This window comes from Manacus vitellinus, unplaced genomic scaffold (assembly GCF_001715985.3).
Source record: "Manacus vitellinus isolate BGI_N305 unplaced genomic scaffold, ASM171598v3 scaffold_22_pilon, whole genome shotgun sequence".
Classification (NCBI taxonomy): Eukaryota; Metazoa; Chordata; class Aves; order Passeriformes; family Pipridae; genus Manacus; species Manacus vitellinus.
This window is the reverse complement of record NW_021939632.1, coordinates 11,625,757-11,640,334: the sequence shown is the minus strand read 5'-3', so window position 1 is coordinate 11,640,334 and position 14,578 is coordinate 11,625,757. Positions and strand designations below refer to the sequence as shown.

General features: G+C 37.2%; 1 protein-coding gene across 3 annotated transcripts in view; it reads left to right on the top strand.

Annotated features, from left to right (window-relative positions):
* COBLL1 (cordon-bleu WH2 repeat protein like 1) overlaps window positions 1–14,375 on the top strand; it is a 52,819-nt gene extending 38,444 nt beyond the window's left edge. For all 3 annotated transcript variants that reach the window (XM_018072647.2, XM_018072648.2, XM_018072646.2), the window contains 5 exons: window positions 4,198–4,456; window positions 6,935–7,020; window positions 8,396–10,023; window positions 10,652–10,834; window positions 13,781–14,375. In XM_018072647.2, coding sequence (XP_017928136.1) covers window positions 4,198–4,456; window positions 6,935–7,020; window positions 8,396–10,023; window positions 10,652–10,834; window positions 13,781–13,867 — 2,243 coding nt within the window. In that variant the 3' untranslated portion in view covers window positions 13,868–14,375. The remainder of the gene's footprint in view (window positions 1–4,197; window positions 4,457–6,934; window positions 7,021–8,395; window positions 10,024–10,651; window positions 10,835–13,780) is intronic.
* Window positions 14,376–14,578: the final 203 nt, after the last annotated feature.

Here is a 14,578-nt window from a genome sequence, read left to right as displayed (position 1 = left end):
TGCAATGGGTCTAAGACGATAAGCAAGGTTATCATACTGTGATTTAAAATTAAGTTTTTTGGTTTTCTTGTACTTTTTTCTACCTTAAGATTATAAATCTGTGCTAGAATTTCTGCAGTTCCTGTCACTGTAATGTTCCAGTGCTATGTAAATAAACAGCCCTGACCTTCATAGTAATGGCTGTTTGTTTTTCCGTAGATTTAGGAACATCTACTTGAGGCATTCGAGTTCTGTAATTAAATATTCCAATTTAAGCTGTAATGGAAAGAAATAGAAAAATGTAGTTATCTTCACTGGGCTTAAGCAGTCTGTGTTGAGCCCTAGGATTTACCTCTGCAGTTAGTGATAGGCGTCATTCTCTAGTTCTCCTGCTGTCTTCATGCAAAGGCCTTTGCTGAACACTTAACGTAGTGCAGTTTTTTTAAATGTAGATACAAGTCACATAGCACAGTTTCATTGCCTCTTTTTTCTTTTTATCATGGGATACTGCTGCTCTCTGGTGGCATCTCTGAAACTGTCCTGAGGCCTATGTATAAAGGGTCCTTTTAGCAAAGCCCCTCCTGCTGTAAAAGCCATATTAACCTGTGGCACAATCAGCTGCAGTACACTTGTCCCGTGCCTGGTCTGAAAATTATACACAGTTGCATATTGTTTTAAATGGATAAAGTAGTTCAATATCTCTTTAATTGTCAAGTTGGACATAATTTTAACTTTACAAAAAGCCTGCAGTTCCTTCCATTTGGATTAATATTGCTTTAATTGTTGGGCTTCTGGGAAGCATTGTGAGCTTTTGTTTGGCTGTGACTGGCATTCCAAAGTAGTTCTCTTATCCATTGCTACTTCTGCAAATAAGCAAAAAAAAAAAACTAAGCTGCAAATACAGTATTACCTTCTGCCCTAAAATGAACCATTACAGATATTCAGTTTGGTGTCTATTAACTATGCACTATTTAGACACATATACATTAAGTGAAGCTATATAATATGGAATAGGCTGTTGTGAAATGACAGCTTTCCCATGGTGTAAAAAGCCTGTATCTTGACAAAAATAGTTTGAAGGCACACATCTACTAGAATAAACCTTGACAGATAATTAATTAGAACATTTGGGATTATAAACAACAGTTCTCTTTCTCCATTATGACTTTTGTTCCCCTTCCCAAAATTTAATTCATGCTTAGTCTTTTTTTTTTTTCCAGGGAAGAAGGGAAAATGGTGTTAAAAAATATTTTGAAATTACAGATTTTTAAATAACTTTCCATCAAACAAATCCCTTGCTATAATCCTATTGGTTACAGTATCTCTTAAGAACCTTGTTAAGGGCTATAGAGTCAAGAGCAGATTTGCATGATGTAGTCAGGCTTTCCGGCTTCGGTGCTTATGAGCATAACAGCTCACAGAGCAGCAGCAGCCTGTTCTCTGCAAGGCAAAGAGTGTTCTTACTACTCAAAGGAGACTTGCAGTTGGTATGTCAGTCATCTCATCAGGTATATTGTCAGTGTCACAGTGGAGGCTTTAACAATGTTGTTTTAGGGCTAATTAAAACCCAATGACAAACGTTGAGAGAGGACAAACTATATGCAGATACAAATGCAATATATATTGCATATGAAACTACATATAGAGTGTATAAGCAATAAGGCAACAGTGTGTAACCAGTATTGCTGTAAGTTCTTCCTAGCGATATGTTGCATATAAAAGCTGAGGGTTTGGAAACAAGTCAAAATCTGAACTGCTCCCCTGGGGGAATTAACTGCATGATGTATGTGAAGGATGGTGGTTAAATGTTATTTGTGTATCAAATGCATTCAGACTTTATTCTGCTGCAGCAGTGGTGACCCAGGCCTGGAATGAGATCCAGTAATAGATGAAAACCCACTAGCAAACCAGGCTGATCTAATACCGGCAAATGAAGTAGAGCACTTTGGAAAAAGTGTGAGGGTTGGTTTTGTTTGGTATTATCCATTTGTAGGTCAGGTTAGTCCACTCCAAAGCTTGGAAGTGTTTCTAGCACAGCAAAGAACAGAATTTCATATAGTAGGAATGTCAGGAATGTCTCCTACCAACCCAAGCAAAGTTTCCATCCCATGAGTATAGATACAACTGAGCCTTTGTTACACTCCTCTCCAGAGGGAAAGCAGCAGAGAGATGACAACAGTGCCTGGGCACAAAGCCATAGCAACTTGAGAATGCTTCCATTTCTCTTGTCAAAAGTCCTGGCTGTGCTTTGTTTGTATAATTCAGGTTTCCATAGAGTATTTAGACTGAAAATTATAGTCTTTGTTCCTGTGGGTGGTGATGGCTCAGGCCCATGGCATAATAGTTCTCACCAGCGAAGGAGACAGTATTCCTGAGAGCCAGTTATGGGCTGTGGAATAGTCTCAGCAGGTTTGATGTTTGCTCACCTTCTCTTATGCTTTGTTGTGCATTCTGATATATATATATTTATTGCTGCACACATAAAGTGATGCTGCCATCAATAAAATGATCTCCTTAAGTATGAGACTGCTGGGTATGACTTTTCCCTAGGTGGAGATGAAAGGGGTTGTCAGCAGGTAAGAGGGAGAAAAGGCCCTCGTGACTAGTAAATTCTTAGGAGTCCCTGTAATACCAGTGTGGCATATTTGTATGTATCTGTGTTGAAACCACATGGAAGGAGCTCACGTGCACCACTTTACAGTCCTGCCTTTCTTTCCCTGGGGATCTAAATCACCTCTGCATTCAGCACTATGGCGCATGTTGATCACATTGCTTAATGTGTAACTACAAAGCATTATTACAAAAACGCAATATAATACCAAGAATTAAATGGTGAAGTGTTTGGCTTTTGTAGTTGCTCTGCAACAGTGAATGAGTAACTTTGGTATTACTGACCTCTTAATTAATGACCCTATTGGGAAAATCAAAGTTTCTGTTCTGTACTGAGCCTTTCTTCAATATAGACTGTCCTCTTATTACTTTTCTATAACAGTGTACTTCTCAAGAAGTACTGGGATCTTAGCCACTACAAAAAAAAGTCAGTCTAAGATTTTTTTGTACTCTGGGATGTGCGACTTTCCAGTATTCCTTGCTTTTTGTTTCGATCGTTGGCTTGGTTCACACTTGGAAATTTACTGATACTACTTAGAAAAGTTTGAAACATAACTGCCCAAGTGCAAAGCCTGTACCTGACAAGTATCAGTGCACCCAAAGCTGACAGGTCAGGCAAAACACACTCAGTTGTTCCCGTTAGTCTTCCACAGCACCATATTGCACTATATGGATGGAATTACTATCTTTGTATATAGAATGCAAGTTTAAAAGCCAAGAGGTTTACTGAATGGTGTACTTGCTAATATTTGATAAATGTGAATCATCATCTTGTGACAGGAATACATTGCTGGCAGGCAAGTAAAGCTAGTGATGGTTAATCCTTCCGGAAATCAAAATAGGTGCATTTATTAGTCCAACTTCAAGTACGCTGATTTACGTGTGTCCTAATCCAGTAACTAAACCTTTTCGTTTAACTGTGCTCTGGCTGCAAAATGTCAGTATTTTTATGGATTAACACTTTTCTATGAATTTTTTTTCCTACTGTAACATGAGACGCTGCACAAGACACTTCCAACTATGTTTTAATACACTTAGGATGGTTATGGGAAATTTTTGATAGTGACGATGAAACTTGTTCAAACCATGGGCAACACTGATATTTGGGTTGCTCTTTAGTTCTTCAACATTCCTACTCTATTATAGAGAAACTATGTGTTTTAAAACTCACTGGAGAGGTAATAGAAGTACAAGAAATCTGGGGAAATGAAACTGTCTGCCCCCATGAAATTTGGGATTATGAGAATGTTAAATATATTTTCATGTATCTTAATCCAGTACTTGGGTTAAGCAAGGAAAATGTTATACAATAGTTACAGATGCAAAACCAGATGTGTAAAAAGAGAAAATTGGAAAGAGCCAGAGAATACTGTGAAGTTGAAAGTCTGAATGGGTCTCTCTTTTTTTTTCTTCTTTTTTTCCCCTCCTTCTTTTTTTTTTTATCTTACCTGAATTATGAAAAAAGTCAATTTTCCCTCTTCAAACTAATTAGGCTGCCTTCAACAGTCCTTTTGTATCTATGCCCTGCATTGAGAGCTGTGGGCTGTTTGGGGTTTTGTTGGGTTTTGGGTTTTTTTTGCTTTTTTTTGTTTTCTTTTTTGAGTGTAGGTGTACGGAGCTCAGAACACAACCTGGAAGAAATTGATGAAAGGGACGAGATAAGTGTGCAACAGCGAGAGAAGAGTGAAAGTACCAATACCTCTCTCAGGACAGGAGAGGTTACTGTAGCCTTCAGCTCTGCTGAGGTACCACTGGAAAATGAAAAAAATGATCCTGCTCCATCAACTCCTGTTCCTGGCAGTGTTTCCTTAGACAACTCACAAAGCTTCAAGGAAGAAAAACAAGAAAATATGAGCACAGATGGCAAGTAAGTACGTTTTGTGACAAAGAAAGGAGCATTGGGGAGGCGATGGGGGAGGCAAATAAAACGCAGTGCTGTTTTATTGTGGAGCACAGAATAGAGAATTGTGAGAGGGATGAGCTTTAATATGCTTAGCTTTCATTGCAGCACTCTTCTGTGCACAGTAATTCATGAAGCTTTTCAACAAAAATGACAATGAAGTGTTCTGTAGGCTATTCTGTTTAAGCCTCCCTTTCCTTACTACTCAAACAGCTGGACCCCAGAAAAGCTGAACCCAGCTCTAAAATACTCTATTTATTACAGCAGTATGCTGCGAAAAAAAATGGGATTGATTACTTAAATAAAAATACACAAATTCTTTCTTACAGATGGGGAAAAACGGGTAGATCAGCCATTTCTGGTTTTTGGGGCATGGTTATCTATTGCTTGCATCTTTTTTGGCTTTAATTTTTATTTTTTCTTTTCCTTATATGTTGTCTTGACCTGTCTCAATCCATTTGCTCTCAGGAAAACAAGTTAATTCTGCTTTTTTAAAGAATAAACACATTAGTTTCCTTAACCGCTCTTTTCCCCTTCTGTTGATGCTATACCTTTGCCCTTCAGCATGTTTGTTAAAGTACCTGACTCAGCAGGTTCCCAACATGAGTTAGTGCCTGCTTGAAATAAATGTTGATTGTCCAGAGAAGTCCCATTGTGTTAATGTAATTCACTGTTTCTCTGTTCCCTGGGGCAACTAAACTGGCTACTGTTCCCAAATTAAATTGAAAGAACTATTTCAATTATTGTACTGAAGCCAAAATGTGACTGCCCTAGTAGTGAAGAACTTTCAAGGCAGTAAGGAGAGCTTTGACTTGTATCTGTAGGGACTTTTTCGTCAGTCCAAGGCCAAATGTGACTTTGCAAAAATCTTTGATGCTCTGTCCTGACAAATATTGTCCCAGTTGCTTAGGTGTGTCTCCTCTATGGGGATCTAATAAGTTGTCTTGAACTTGTCAGACCTTTGTTATTGGGCCAGTTTGGGTAGTTGTCCAGGGGATGTTTCTTACCCACCCCATTGATGAATTTGCAGTAGCCTTTCATGCCTTATAATCCTGGTATCATTAAGCCTGTACTGTGCTCCAGATTTAGAGTTTGGCAGTTGTTTCCTGAAATATCACAGGGACTCCAAAATGTGAACTAGGGTTTCTCTGACATTACATTTCTGGAAAACTTTTGATAATTCAGATCTTTTATATAAGATCTAGTTACTTTCAGATATACTTTCTTTGATCAAAGCAGGGAAATATGTGTAATATTCCAGTCAAAACCACTAATTTCTGTAATGATACTCTGTGGTGCTTTGTGGCTTTTGGGTTTGGTGGTTTTTGATTATATTTTTTTCTATTAAAAGACCAATTCAGCCTGTTGCTAATAGTTGTAGCTCAGTCCCTCAGCTCTGTTAAAAGGAATGAAGATAAGCAAGAGTACAGAGTGCTGGGCCAAGCTTTAACTTTCTTCCAACAATAATTTTGAGGGCATACACTCCCGTTCAGTGGTTTATTGGACATTTACAGTATATCTGGTACTTTAAGCAGCATGTGCATGGATGGTTATTGAGAAATTTATCATTTTAAATGATTCAAAGCAGATGTGTCAGCTCAAGGCACTGGTTTCTGACAACTAATGCGTTTGATGTGGCAAATGAATTGGAATCTTCATAATGCCAGTATTTCTAACTACAGAAAGTGCAAAGATGGAAGTTGGAAGTTCTAATAACTTTGTGTAGAGAAATTTTAAGTATTTTTGCCTTTTTCATTTACCTTTTTAAGCCAAGGACTTAATATCCCCACCCCCACCACCTCCCCTTATTCAACATTTGTGCAGTTCCCTTGTCCCCCATGATCTGAGGGGAACAGATACTATATGCATTTGCAAAATATTTAGTATGCAAGTAATATGTTTGGTGGATGTTTCTTCGCTGTTCTCCAAGTATTTCTGGAAAGGGACTATTTTGAAAAGTCTGTACTGCACAGTTCATGTGTTCATACACAGTCAGCATCTCATGCAGCTTCCTGTGTATTGTGGTGTTGGACAAAATCAAGGGCACGTTTTAGATGTGGGGGATGTCAGAGCACTTCACACTAATGTTGTTATATGAGTGAAAAACCATTGTGGCTTCACTGAAAAGGAGTTGTTACTGGAAAGGGGCTTGTTCAAACTGCACATGTAAGCAAAAGGAGGGGGAGAAGAGAAAGGAAAACTGATCATCTGCTTACACAGAAGCAAGTGGAGCTGCTTGTCATTTTGGTAGAATATCATGGCAGCATTTCCTCTTGTTTTATAAAAAATAAAATAATCTATTCTGTCGAGTATTCCAGTGTTTGGCAGAGCAATTCTGTTTTGTCCATCTGTATTTGGAGAATATTGCCAGTTCTCTTGCATTGTTTCTCGTGTTTACTGAAATGAATGATACCAGCATATTTAATGTACTGTTGTGCTTTGCAGAGGACTACAGACTAAGATAAGCAGTGAGGATGCTGGAGTTGAAAAAGACAAGAAGCTTAAAATTTTAGATCAAAATAAAACCAATGGTGAGTAGTTCCCACTCGTTTTTAATACTTCAAAGCAAGGTTGAAGAGACCTTTTCTATTCCTTTGAAGAAATGACAATACAGTCAACTCTTGAATTGTTATCATCAGATTATTTTCTTTACACTTTCTCTAGCTTTGGTGTATTCTCTTTGAGATGAGGTGGCAAGAATTGGATGCAGGGATTTTTTTGGGGAGCAGGTATTTTTGGTATATTTTTGTTATAGCAGTAGTCAAAGCTGTGTTATGCTGTTGTAGGGTGGGACGGGTGGGACAGTGCCAAGGAGAGGGAAGGCTGGACACAAAGGTTATCCTGCTATGGGGTGCCATGGGTACCATACCCCAGCAGAGAAGAAGAGACCATCATTTGGTCTTTGCTTATGAAATTAGTGTGAGTTTTCTGCATGAAAATGCAAATATTTTTAAGCACAAATAGAAGAAAGTGACACGCTGATCTGAAATGAAATGACGACATCCTGTGCATCTAATGGATCATAAATTTTTCTGTGGATTTAGTGACCTGACTGATTTATTTTACCCTTTTGTGACACTGATTTTCAGATTTATATATTAGGCCTTCCGTAGTCTTTTATACTCAGTACACCTCTGTTTATAAATCATAACAACACTGCATGAGTCCTGTTTATATGTGATATAAATTTTATCCTCCATTTTATAACATACTTGAAATGAGGACTTTTTTTCCCCCCACAAAATAACCACTTCAAATGATTATTCCTGAAGACTTTAATTTTTCCCAATATTCTGTTTAAAACAATTTGACTCAAATATTCACATGTTTTGGAGACGATCACGTGTTTAGTCCAGGGGTAGAAAATTGAATTATCAGGCCAACTAAAGAGTAGGAAAAATAGTTTTGAAAAATTGCTCTTGTCCATATGTTTTTCAGTTGTTTCCATGTACAAATACATAAGGCGAAGTTGACAAATAAGATGTGACATTAAAACTAAAGAACAGAAGCCACAAATGTGTGGAACCAAATAAAGGCTGTATCTAAATTGATATTGAATAGTCCTTGAGCTCTTGAGTCACCAATGCCTATATAATCAACTGAAATTCATTAGCACTTTTTAAATGATTCTAGAATAGTTTTTTCTATTAAGTCAATGCATTGCACCAGTAGCCTGTTTATTAAGGAAGAATACCTGAATTAGAATACTACTATTTGGCAATATTAGTCAAATATACTTATATCTTTAAATAACTTTTAAAAGTAAGTGTTAAGGAAATTTTTAATGTCAGTGAGAAGCCAGTCATTGTAGTTAAATACATTAGATGCAGAGCTTCTTGATGTAAGGAGGAAGATTGAATCTTTTTGGCATTTGTATTAATTTTGGAATCTTTCTTTAACTTAAAGATCACAGCGATACAAAACTCCTTCCAACAAAAGAAGAAGGGAAAGAACTTCAGACAGCTGAAATTAAACCAGTAGATTTTACAGAAAATAACAAGCTCGAAGTTGACAGACTATCAAACTTCCAGGCATGTAAAAATGACATCTCTGTAAGTCATAGGAATTATCCTCAACTGATGTCAGAAAAGCAAGATGACAAAACAAATCAAAGCAGCTTGGATACAGTAAAAACTCAGGATGTTGCAATCCAGACAGGTCCTTCGGATAGCAATTTGGGAAGGTCTACTCGGAAAGAAATTATTGTTCCTCAGGGTGTTGAATCATCCACATTCGGAGAACTGGTCTCTCAACATAACACAGATACAAACAACCCCCTTCTTCAAGTGATGCATGGAACACAGCAAGGGGATGAAGACACGTCAGTAGAACAAAATCTTGAGACACAAGAAGTTACCCATGGAAATATAATTCCCATAAAAGACCAGAGTCACGTCTGTATAAATGGCAGTAATTTTGTTTTACCAGAAACAACTGCAAAAACTCCAGATGACTTTTCTGTAAAAGGTCACCCTTTTTATAGACAGGACACCAGACCTAAACCCAAGCCTGCTAATGAAATTACAAGGGATTACATACCAAAAATTGGCATGACTACTTATAAAATAGTGCCTCCAAAATTCTTAGAAATAATGAAGAGCTGGGAACCAGAAGTTCCATCAGATCATAAGGATCAAGAGGTATCTACTTTGGAAGATTCTCTGAAGCATGAAGACCCCAAAGAATTCATAGTGCAAGCTGAAATTCCTCATCTGTCAAAAAGTGTGGGTCATTTACAGGTTGGCTCACAAAATGAAGCTGCAGCAGCGAATGATCTGCTGCAGAGAGTGAACAGCATTTCTGAACATACTGTGACCTCTGGAGCTGAGATTACTACTGAGAGCAACCAGATGGAAAAGGAGTCTTTCAAGCAGCGTGTCCCACTGATGCTAAGCCTGGATAATACAAATGCTTCTTCTGAGACTCAGGACAAGTCAAATGCATTAAGTCCTACAACAAAGCCTAGTTCTTTTTATCTGCAGATGCAACGAAGAGCTTCAGGTCATTATGTGACATCTGCAGTTGCCAGAAGTACCATTTGTGCTCCTAATTCAATTCAAAATGAAGCTAAGAATACAGAGATGGGGAAAAAAATCTCATCACCTGATCTGACTTCTTTGGCTTTACATAAAACAAGTATTTCCTCTCCTCCAGCAGATGAAGAAAAAGTTGATGATGGAAAAAACATTGAATCCTCCACTTCTCCTGTTAAAAGCAATAAACCTTTAATTTATCCCCCCTGTCCTCCAGCACCACTGAACCTAAAAACTCTAAGAACTTTTGCAGTTCCAAAGCCATACTCCAGTTCAAGACCATCCCCTTTTGCTCTTGCTGTCTCCTCTGCAGTCAAAAGGTCGCAATCATTCAATAAGACGCGTACAATCACTTACCAGGCACCTAGAGAGGAATTTCCTGTTGAACTCTCCTCTGCCACTTTGGCAGCTGAATTCTCCTCAGCTACCTCCATGCCTCAAGTGAAAAGCCCTTCCTTACAGACCTTAACAGTGGGGCCACAAAATAGTCTAATGGACAAGGTAAACTTTATTTCTAATACTGGTTGACTGTTGATCCACTGCCATCTAGTGCAACCACTCTAAAAGCTTGTCTGTGAACCACTTCCTGGTCAGAAAGGGCTGTATTTGTACAGTGAAAACACCCAGTGGTGTTCAGCAGTAGCACAGCATTATAATGAAGTACATGAATACAGAGAATGTTAAAAATGAGAACAATATAATTCAGATGATTTGAAATATTTATTTCTTATCATAATCAGCATCCCCTGCTTTAAAGAACTGTAAATTAAATAGTCATTTATCCTGTGTATACCTATTATTACGCTTGGAGTGCTTATGATTTGTTCCTTATGGTTCTGTGTGTTAATTTCTTAAACTTAATTCTAAGTGGTGTGATTAGTTTGGCTTCAAGTGATCATGCCACAAACACACTTGAACGGAGGCATAAAATTTTGCTGGCATAATTATTTGAGGGAGAAACTATTCCAGTGGGAATGTGGCTGGTCTCTGAAATCTTGAATCAACCAAACACTAGAACGGCAGCAGTTTGCTATGCCACCTTGTGCCAGGTTGACTCAGTTTTCCATTTATAACTAATTCAGATTAAAATTTTTTGGTTTCTTTTTCCTCCCACTTCGTCCCTTTATAGAAAGACAGCAATGTGAATAGTGAGCAGAAGAGTCAGGCGCAGTCAGGTGCTTCCACTGACCACCCACCCCCTGTCACTAAGAGACAAACCGCGATGACGTTCCCGCGCTCTGACCCAGAACAGATCCACCAGAGCTTGCTGGCTGCAATCCGCTCTGGAGAAGCTGCTGCCAAATTGAAAAGGGTGAGTTTTCATCACTGCATCCATAACAATGAATTCATGGTACTTCCTCCAAAATTGCCATACTAATGCCTGACACTAAAAGCAGTTAGCTTTGGCACAAAGTGCTACCAGGAGGTCTCTTAACAATGGGAAAGGAGGTGAGGAAGAGGGGTCAATTTTCCAGAATAAACTGGTGAATGCACACACAAAGCTATATTTTCAAATAGTACAAATGTAATCAAATCTTTCTGAAATGAAGCAATTCTCTAGGTTATCAATTAGGCATATCTTTCATAATATCTGACTTATGTTTGAGAGTGTATGGCTTTAGAAAACTGCTAAGCAGCTTCACTCTAGACATGAAGTGGCTGCAATCTTTTGCAGGCAGATAACACAGAGCTCTGAAGACTATTTTCCTATTTATTAGACTTTATCAGATAATTCTTAAATGTTCTTCAAGCCTCCTGCTGCTGTTTGGCATCATTACTAAGACATTTCTCAATGTTTTGTCAACAGTCCTTGTAGGACCATCTTCCCCCACCCCCTCTGGTTAAAACTGGGGCTTAATTTTTCTTTTCTCTTTCCTAAAATTAACCTATAAATGTCTCATTGGATAAAGCATTGCACACTTTAAAAATCTGTACTGTTTTAAATTTGCAACCAGACAATCATAGTCTCAAACAAACTTTTCTCGATCTTACATTAGTATTTTGCATTCTGTATTAAGAAATAATTTCCCATTGCAGAAGGTTAAAGAAATTCCGTAGTTTTTTTCTCTTCCCTTTTCTGCTTGAAACTTGAAAGAAACAAATGATGCGCGGTGGGTAGATACAAGGGAATTTTTTTTTGTTTGTTTTATGGAAGTCTTTGATACCCTCAAAGGTCAAATTCTTTCAGTGGATGGTCAGATGTTGGAACATTTCATACATAAGGTTTTGTTTCAGTGTAGTGGTGCAACAGCCTCTCTGAGGCTTATAGGCCCCCCATGATTTCTACACTGAACAGGAAGATTGAGTTTCCTGGAAAAGTTACAGGCATACTCAAGTAGTTTTTGATCTCTAGTCAGTAAAAATGGTACATAATACAAGTAGTATTACTTCTAACTACATGTCACTAACTACAGCCACTTTAAAAACAATATAAGATTTAAGAAAATGCTGTATTGTTCGGAATCAGTTAGAGGTCAAATCTGTCTGTTCTACCAGAAATACTGTTTGGATTTCATTTGCATGTATTTTCATCAAGGCTTTTTTTTCCTCCAATGCATAATTACATTCTGAATAATACAGAACTTTATTCATTTTTCGTAGTGTGTCACCTTTGCTCTATGATTCTATGGGAAATATGCATAGGCATGGCAGTTGGCCCAGTTGCTTGTAACTGTTTTAAAAAATAAAATCCATAATGTACTTTTCAAAATTCAAGAAAACTATTTCTACTAGAAAGAAAACAAGGAAAAGCTTCATTACCTAGTTATTCATTCTTTTTTAATACAAATGTCCTTCTTGTAAATTTGACTCATATAGCCTTTATCAGTGTAGGTACAAGAATGGCTTGTGGAAAGGGAGAGAAATGGTAACTGAAGTCAGTTTTCCCCTCCCTTTCTCTTCTATGGGTGGGATATGTCCTTTGTCAATGTACTATGTGTTGGGGCTGGGGTGAGGAGAGGGCTGTACTTTTTAAGGAGAAATTATAATAATGAAGAAGCTGTAACCATAAAGAAGAGCAGTCTGCAGCACAGAAACCTGAAACAGGCCTCAAAAAAACCCCTGGAACACAAAGAAAATGTAATGAAGAACTCACTGAAGTTTTGCCAAACATAAAATTGTACATGCTGTTCTTCTCACTCTCACCCAGAGCACATATGCTGTGGTACAGGTATGTCTGACAGCAGTAAGAAGTTTCTTGGCCTATGGCAAATTTAACAAAAACATGGTCTCATTTTATGTTTAACATGGAGAACTGGCAGTAGGAGGATAGAGGAATGAAACCTTTTGTATCAGTAACTCCTTTTCACACAAAAGTGATTTTTAGTATTGAAAGGACTTTTAAAATGCATTCACCTCGTATCTTCCAGTATTGTAGTGCAGTCAGGAAAAGGAGTGATAATCTGATCCACTTGAATTGTGAGAGAGGTCTGTCAGGTGCTTGCTTCTCTCTGTGTGAGAATCATTAAAAATAAAATCTTGGCACCACTAGACAAATTCCTTAATTTTTTTTTCACCCTCTGTTTTACTTAATATGTTGTGAGTATGCAGTGCTGAGATCTGTGGCCTTTTGTGTTGTTGGTCTTTCCTGTTCAATAGGGCCCTCAGTAATTACTAACCTAAAATGGGTCAAGTGAGGTTTCTTTTTAACCATTTTTTCTCTTGAGAATGTTTTCATTGTGTTTAGTAAACTGTGCTTTGGTATGTGGTTCTCATGGCTGCGGAGCCTCCACAGCTCCCATTAACTCCAGTTGGAATCATTGGTTTATATAGCTCCACTGAAAGTCAGGCCTTTGCTGTCTATCATAAAAGATATGGTTTGCTCTTGATAAAAGAAACATTACCATGGTATAAAGGAGTATTAGAAAGAAATCAGCTCTATTCAATAGTTAATAAAAAGTGTTTAGTTTAGTGATGTTTTTCAAGTATTTCTTTGCAACTGGGTCTGGAGAAGGAATAAAAATTATTCATGTTTTGAGTAGTTATACATGGAATTTTTAGATAGGAAAAAATATGTTTTTAATAAAATATGTTTTTAAGTAATGTCTTATATTTCCACTTCTGTAGCATATATGCTTTTTACGGAAATCATATAGGAGGTCATTGACTGCAGTGAGAAAAATGCTAACTGAAGTAACAGTATTTCTGTTTCCTTGAAGTAATACTGTGTAACATACTGTAGAGAGAAAAATATGGAAAGTTAGGCTAATATTTCTTTAATATTTTTTTCTCTTTTTTTTTTTCTCTCTCCTGCCTCCAGGTTGGTCCTCCATCAAACACCATAGCTGTTAATGGAAGAGCCAGACTTAATCCTTTGTATTCCACAGAAGCAAAAGCTAATCAGTAGATATTATACCAAATATTTTGCACTTTACTGCTTAATAGGCCAACTTTACACTAACTACAAATTTTTGAAAGTGTAAATGCAAGTGTATGTTAATATATTTTTGTCAGCAGTTATAAGGATTTCGAGCTGTGTCTTTTGATGCCTTGGAAAGATTATTAGCATATGTAAATTATGGTAATATTTTGCCTTTTCCTCTTTATAAAGCTGACTATGCTGCTAAAAAGGTTTAAGAAAAGATGCATATGAGCTTTGCTTATGATAGAAAGAGAATCAAAGATTCTTGATTTTAGCCTCAAGACTGAACAATATGTAGCACTATGCTGAAATTACAGATTGGAAACAACCTAAGAATTCTAGATCACATCATTAATTTTCAATTGTGTATTACTTTAACAGATTGTAAGAACTTAAATCTACCACATGCTGCCTCCATATTCCTTTATTAAATTAAAATTGTAATTACTAGAATATCTTAATTAAATGCAATACTTTGTATCTGTCTAAAAAATAGATGGTTTTGTTCCTTTAGCAGAGAGTAACTGGGATATGTATTTTGTATTTTGATTATTTTTTTTTTAACTCTCCTGTAATTTTTTCCTGGTAGCACACACATAAAAAAATCAGGATATAAATTATTGAAAATTTTTGTACTACTTAAAAACTTTTATTAACAGTAGCACTACATGACATTTCTCTTTGGGTATCTGTATA